This window comes from Charadrius vociferus, unplaced genomic scaffold (assembly GCF_000708025.1).
Source record: "Charadrius vociferus isolate BGI_N301 unplaced genomic scaffold, ASM70802v2 scaffold413, whole genome shotgun sequence".
NCBI lineage: Eukaryota > Metazoa > Chordata > Aves > Charadriiformes > Charadriidae > Charadrius > Charadrius vociferus.
Genome location: NW_009647738.1, coordinates 786,096 through 793,311, shown reverse-complemented (window position 1 = coordinate 793,311; position 7,216 = coordinate 786,096). Strand labels below are relative to the sequence as shown.

At 52.2% G+C, this 7,216-nt stretch overlaps 1 protein-coding gene across 1 annotated transcript in view; it reads right to left on the bottom strand.

The window, feature by feature from the left end:
- PLA2G6 (phospholipase A2, group VI (cytosolic, calcium-independent)) overlaps nt 1-6,857 on the bottom strand; it is a 14,754-nt gene extending 7,897 nt beyond the window's left edge. Inside the window, exons 1-7 of the mRNA XM_009881833.1 lie at nt 6,649-6,857; nt 5,906-6,121; nt 4,910-5,090; nt 3,154-3,341; nt 1,801-1,897; nt 638-820; nt 317-425 (exon numbers count right to left, since the gene is read on the bottom strand). Coding sequence (XP_009880135.1) covers nt 317-425; nt 638-820; nt 1,801-1,897; nt 3,154-3,341; nt 4,910-5,090; nt 5,906-6,121; nt 6,649-6,857 — 1,183 coding nt within the window. The remainder of the gene's footprint in view (nt 1-316; nt 426-637; nt 821-1,800; nt 1,898-3,153; nt 3,342-4,909; nt 5,091-5,905; nt 6,122-6,648) is intronic.
- Between the last annotated feature and the right edge of the window lie 359 nt (nt 6,858-7,216).

Below are 7,216 nucleotides of genomic sequence, written 5' to 3'. Positions count from 1 at the left end.
TCAGCAGCACTGCGTCATCCCGTTGTGACCCTGCAGTGCCCGACACCGTGGCCTGAAAGAGGGTGAGTGCGTGCCAGCTTTTCCTCTTGCATCTCTGTCTCATAGAAGAGAAATTCATCAAGGGCTATTAATACAAAGCCTACGCTGCTAGCTCAGGAAGTGCCTACCCTGTGAGCGACTAGAAGCTGGGAAAAGCATGTTGGAGAAGCATTACCCGTGCTTGGCATGTTTTCACCTCTCCCCAAGACACTGGTTTGGCCACCAAGGGGAGACAGGATGCCGTTCACCCTGTAAAGCTGCTGACATGCTCCCTCACCTTTGCTGCTCCTGGCTGCTAACAGCCCTGGTGTCTCCCCAAAATCATTAGGGATCTCGACATCTCCTCCAAACACGACGATTGCTTTGATCATATCCAGATGGTCATGCTAGGGGACAAGAGAAACCTCAGTCAAAAGCCACACTCCCCTTGGCTTCATAATCTCTCATACCCTCCCTCCTCTTTTCATTAGCCAAAGCACCCATAAGGGATCACCCCATGAAAGACTACAGCTAGAATTTCAAAGGAGTCTGTCCCTGCCTCAATCCTACAAGAAAAAAATCTCTCTCTCCTTCCCAGCAGCCTCTGCAGAAAACTCACCTTCATAGCCAGGTGCAGCGGTGTGTTGCCATCCTGACCCCTGGCATTGGTGTGGGCCCCGTGTGTCAGCAGTACCATGGCGCAGTCAAAACGTCCCCTCTTGACTGCAATGTGCAGAGCCATGTCAGCTGTCCGGCTGGTCAAATTCACCTCGGAGCCATACTCAAGCAGCAGCCGTGTCATCTGTCCCGAAGCATGCACATGCCAGGTCAAGAAGAGAGAAAACGACCATGAGAACAACTGCCTGGGTGCTCAAACAATCCAGGTCTCATGGCAAGCAAAGCAGGGGATGAGGAGGAACCCTTAGCTTGGATACAGCTGGCTGGCAGATGCCAGCCGCATTGTTCCAAGCACCGGAGATGGGGTTTCTCTGTGTTTTACCACAAAACTAGCTGGTGGTTGCACAATCTGGCTAGAGCTACCGGATGTTTTGGGACTTATATGCAAGTGTAGCAACTGGCTGAGAGCAATGGAGAAAAACCAGTTCCTATTCAGGTCAGAATTCTTGCAGACTGGAGGGAAAAAGTTTGCTTTTTGATATTCTCCTCTTTGTAAGACAAGCAGATTTATGTCTGCTCTGAAACTCCACATTCTGAGAGGGATGTCATACTGCAGGAGGGAAAACAGTCCTGCTATAGGAATGTCCTCTGCTTGCAACAAGCACCATTCGGGTGCTCCAGCATGGCATGTCACACCACTGATCTGCCCATATCTGGCAGAAGATTGACCATAACGTACATGCCACCACCCTGTGCCTGCCTCACACTCTCCCTGCAGTTTTCAAGGCATCAATTTGCTTCCTTCCGCAAAACTGTCAGTATAAGGAGAGAAGAGAGCTCCCCCCAGGGGTAACAGCGACACTGCTGCAATTCCCCCAACAGAAAGGGAAAATGGACAAGCTGGCAGTTTCACAGCCAAGGATGACAGACTAGGTATGAGCCCACCAGTTTGTTTCACTGCAAGGCTCCACTGCTCCATCCCCCACGGCAACCAGCACTGATCAGCACAGGGCAAAGAGAATCAAACACCGGGCTGCTGGCTGGGCTCGGACACTCCCAGGGCTCTGCACAAGCATTCAGGAAAGGGAGAGGTCACCAGCAGGAGGAATTAACCAGGTGCTGGGGTGGCAGCACAGGCCCTCGCCACAGATTGGCTCCGCTTACCTCTGCCTTCTTTGCCCAGTGCAGCGGAGTAGCTTCGTAGCGCGGGTCCTTGGAGCGAACCTGGCCGGCATCCACCTCGAGGATGGCCTGGGCACACCTGGCAAAGACAATGAGATGAAGGGATGGGTGGCTGCCGTACCGACTCACACCTCCACTCACATCAGCAGTTGCCTCCCACCCAGAGCCTTTCAGGAAATCCTTCAGCAGCGGCAGCCTCTCTGCAACACCTGCAAGTTCCTCAGCTGCAGTTTTGTTTTGCTCTTTTTAGAAAGGAAGGGCGCAACAGGAAGCATACAAGCAGCACAGCGTTCAGAGGAAGCAGGAGAATTCCTTCCCAAGTCCAAGTTGTGGAGCAACATCTGGGTGCTTCTCCAATATAGGAATATGGCATTTCTGGAAAGTCTCAAGACCCGAGAGGAAATTCTTGTCTTCTCCCTCTCTCCATGCAAATGTGGAGATAAGACTGAGACAGTTAAATACTTGCTTAAATTAAGAATCCGTATACTTCCCTACAGGTGAAAAATCCCACCTATTGTGACTACACTAGTATCTAGTGCCTAGAAAAAGTGGGTAAGCAGACTTAAGAAACAGCAAGTATACGCTCTCCGCTCTGTAACACTACCAAATAAAGCATGTACAAGAGATCATGCCCCACTGCAAACTAAGGGACCTAAGCATGTTTTTGGCTTGTGAATGTGTCTCTAATGTTGGAAAGCACTTTTCAAAATGCTGCAGCAGCTAGCATTGACTTGAGAGCCCTATTTGTAGAGCTCGGACATACTATGAAAATTAAGTATTATAAAGCACATACAAAGAGAATCAAATTTCTCCAGGGAAAACACAACAGGGAGTAAACATCGTGTCTCTTTTGATTCAGTTCCAGAGAGTGTTATTAAGAGTCAAGAGTACCTTTGGCCCACAGGAGACAGGAATAACTGGGCCTTGAAATGAAAACTTATTAGGATGAGAGCACTCAAAGACAGAGGTACAGCAATTAGCAATACTATTTAAACATCAGTATATCATCTTCTCAGAGCTCATTCCAAGAAAAAGTATTTCACCACTATTTTTTAAAAAAGTCTGTGTCTCTCTCCTGATGTCTGATACTAAATTATATACATAGATAAATTCAGGCAAAAACTTTTTTTTTTTTCCTGAAAGTATTTCTTTCTTTTCCACACCAGATCTTCCTTGTTCTTTTGCCATCTTGGTGATGCAGCAGAGAACCACACAGGACATCTTCCTACTGAGCGCTGCCCTGAAAGGGGTCTGGTCTTGGACAACCCTGAGCAAGCAGACGGGTCCCCAGACAAGAATAAGAGCCCTGTTCTGGCAGCCCAAGCAGTTACTTACCCTTTCTGGGAGAACTTCAGTGCTGTGTGGATGGGGTAGCCCAGCGTCCCCATGATGCTGCAGCTGGCATGGCATTTCAGCAGAGACCGAACCATGTCCTCTTTGCCCAGCTGACAAGCGAGATGCAGAGCAGTCAGCCCTTCGTGGTTCAGGTGGTCCAAGCCAGAAGTTGGGGTCCTGCCCAGGAGCTGGGAAGAGAAGACAATAGATAAATACACACAGAGAGATGTGGAAGAGTGCTGACTGTCTCTCGGAGCTCAGAGGACAGAGTCTGGAGCACTGGGCTCTTCATGACACTACAGCCTGTCCTCTCCACCCTGGCTTCCAACGCAGTAGCTATGGAAGTGCTCCTTGTTTTCTCTCCCCAAAGGGTTGATCACCGCTCTCTGTGCCCTATTCCTCTGGCCCATGTGCTTCTGAGACACCCCTCAGTCAAAAAAAGACTCACACAACCTTGAACAACACAGCCCAGCAGACTTTCACTGTCAGCTGCAGAACAGTAACACCGCGTGAGCCAAGCTCAGCCCAACCAAATGAGAGTGCTAAATGAAACCAGTAGTTTCCTCTCCTGCTGCAGCCCCACCAATTACCACAGCCAGTCAGCTTGCAGGGGCTCAACCTCCCCTGCGATCTCACCATTGCTTTTGGATACAAACAGGATTATCTTTAAAATACACATGGGGGATATGTTTGAAGGAATTTTCCTATTCTCCCTGTAAAGTTTAGACCTGTTACCAGCTGACTGATTTGTTACACAAAAACATGCCGCTTCTGTACTGGGGAAACTCTGCAAGCCCTGCTGCACACAAGAGAAGCGGGAATTTAGAGTTTCTTTTGTCTGGTTTAGCAAGGAATCAAGAGAGAAAAGAAACAAACAGGAGACAAATCACACCGGGAAGTATTTCTGTAACTACAAGCCAAGTTGCCGCCATCAGAAAAATCTTTTTAATACAAAGGTCTCAACTGCACTGCTCTACAGCACGGCAAGCCCTGATAGTCATCCCTCCCCCATCACTCATTAGGAAACCCCCACACAGTCTGGCAGGAAGAGGGAGAGCTGTCACAACATGTATTGGGCAAATGCAGGGGGTGCAGCAGTAGGGGAGAGCTGGTCTCAGACTCACACTGGGTGCTAGGGAGCCGACAGACCTGATGATAAGGCCACCCACACCCTCATGAACCCTGTCACTCTGCCCAGTGCTTCTCAGCAATAGAGAACGCCTCTGTGGCATCTGACTGTCTCTGCCTCGAGGTTCTGATCGCTGTCCCCCATGCAAGGCTGCTCAGTTCAAACAACAGGCTACGTTGGCTCAGGAGAAACCACAGAGACTCCAAACTGTCCCTCAGTCTGCGGGCAGCACACACTCCCCCACGGCAGCCTAAACACATGTTCCTCCACATGAGCACTCTGCCCAGAACCAAATACCCTGCTCAGAGGAGACAGGACAGCCAAGGGCCTGGGGAAAGGCAGGATGAAGACCTCATGCAAATACCAACGAAGAACACTCTCTGAGGAAACTTGCTTAAGATCCCTGTTCCACTGCACGGTGGAATCTGGAGCCTGCTTACAGGAAACAGCACCAGTAAAGGGGGATGAAAGAGGCTGAAATCAGCCTCAAGCCTTAACACGACACTGCAGCAGAGGGAACTGACTTTCTCCTCCCCTGTCTGCATCTATTTTCCTGTCTCCCTCCTCACACCATAGAGAGGACCCATTCTAGTCCCACTCCCCCCCAAACTTTGAAACCATTCCCACCTCAATGATATGGGGACTGTTCCCTCGCACAGCATAGTGGAAAACAGTCTCCCCATTCCTGTCTGTAACGTCCACCCGTGCGTGGCACTCCAGCAGCTCCAGCAGGCACTCCATGTCTCCCTTGCGGCACGCCAGGTGCAGCGGGGTGCAGCCATCCTCACTGTCTCTGCTGTTTATGCAGCTGCAAAAGAGGAGTCAACATGAGGCCAAGGAAGGGATGCGAAGATGAGGACGTGCAGCTGCCCTGGGACCTGACACAAAGGTACCTTCTGTGTCTGTGACTGGCCCAGCTGGTGCGAACCACAAGGTTCATGAAAGCCCGGCCTCTTGCCAGGGAAGAGTCTCCAGGCAGCCCTGCCATGGATCCTCTCCCTGACACGCTGTTCCTTCCTCTACCCCCCATGTGGGAGTAGCTCCCTCTGCCCAAAGGAAGGCAGGAGACAGGTTAGTCAGCAACCTGGCGGAGGTGCTGCCATTAGTACCCCAGTCCTCTAACTCCTCACTAGTCTCCCCTAGCCTCAATGAACTTCCTCAGGGGAAGAGAGCAAGAGCTTGTGCCCACAAACTGCTTCCAGAAGGACAGTGCTACTGTACCTCCTTTCTCATGGTTTATGAAGTCAGCCATAACCCCCTCCAAAAAGCAGCTCCACAAAGGTTGTAAGAGTCTAATTAGTGCCTGTAGCAACAGTTCAATTCTTTAGCTCACCGGAGCTCTGGGCTTTTAACGTCCACAGCATCAGGTTGAAAGCTCACCAATAAGCTTACACTAAGCAACCAGTGGACCCCCTTTGCTACCACATCTGTCATTCAGGCAAGACACACCAAGGCCAGCACTTTTAGACTCGACCTCTGCAGTAACCACAGATGCTAAGATCCCTCAAGCAGTAGCCCACATTGCTTTGGTAGATCAAGCCAGAATACCCTAATCTGGCCCCGCCTGCCCTCCCGAAGTCATTCCCAGCACCAGGCCCACTGGAGACCCCTCCTGCCCCTTGCCTCAGAATGTGGTTGTGCCGAAAGCTCTCACGATGGCCGAACTCCACTGCAACGTGTGCTGAGGACCAGCTGGGGTGGTTGCGGAAGCAGTCACTGAGCTGCTGGAGATCCTCCAGCGACAAGGGCTGGCACGAGCTCTCGTAGAAAGGGCGCAGCTGCCCAGCGTACTGCTCAAAACGCACCAGGGCATCTGCTTCATTGTCAAGTTGGAAGAGCCTGGAGAAAAGGCAAACACAGTGTTGGTCCTGCTCAAAAAAACAACCTCCATCCCATGTATTGAGCTAAACAGCTCTTCTCCAAACATTAATGCTGGGGACTTTCCTGTTCCTCTTTGTCTGGTGTCATACTTGTTCCAAGGGAAGAAGGGAGCCTACTTCATTAGCAGAGAGCATCTCCTCTTCCTGAGGAACATTATCTTTTGGGCTGAAGCATCCTGTGCTCCAGATGCTGAAAGAGCAACAGGTACGAGCGGAAGGGCACCTACCTGGGGATATTCTGACCTGAGTACCTATTTCATAGGTGCTTGTTTTCACAGTGTTGGACTCTGTCCTACCCTATTCATGCAAGCTGTGTCGCTGACAACTCCTCCACCAGCACACACAGGGGCCTCCCACTCCTCATGCGCCCACCTGCTGATCAAACACCCCACGCCCACAGCCACGGAACACTGTGGTCCCGAGATCAGAAATTTCTAGTCTTTCGTTTCATACTTCAGTAGTGATTGCTAAAGGTCCCTCACTTACCGGAAAGCGACCTGTGGGCTCTGGGGATTCACCAGCAGGCAATCCCACGAGCGAGCGAGGTTGTTCTTAAAGAGGGCCACCCTTCCTTCCTCCCTCAGGCAGGTGTGAGCGGCGTACTCGGCAGCCGGCACCTCCTTCACCCGGTAAGGGTTTGTGAATATCTGGGTGACGCTGTTGATGGTATTCACCAGCCGGCCAAGGAACTGCATCTTTCTGGAGCCTCAGGCGGCTTCTCCCCCGCGGCCTGAGGGAAACCCGGTGACCGGCTCCGCCCGGCCCCGGCCCCTGGCCTTCCCTGAACTTAGCGACCCAGCACCGGGAAAGGAGAACTGAAAGCCGCCGGGGTGACACACCGCCCCGGGAGGAAAGTCCGGCACCTGCGGTTTACTTTCCTGGCGCCTCCGGGAACAGCACCCGCTTCTCCTCAGCGCCTCAACGGGCTTCCCCCCGCCGCCTCGGCGGGAAATCTCCCCCCGCCGCCGCCGGGGGAGGAGGAGCCGCCTGCCGCCGGGGGAGGCGGAGCGGATCCCGGGGCTGGGGGCGGACCCGCGGCCTGGCAGGGCCGGGC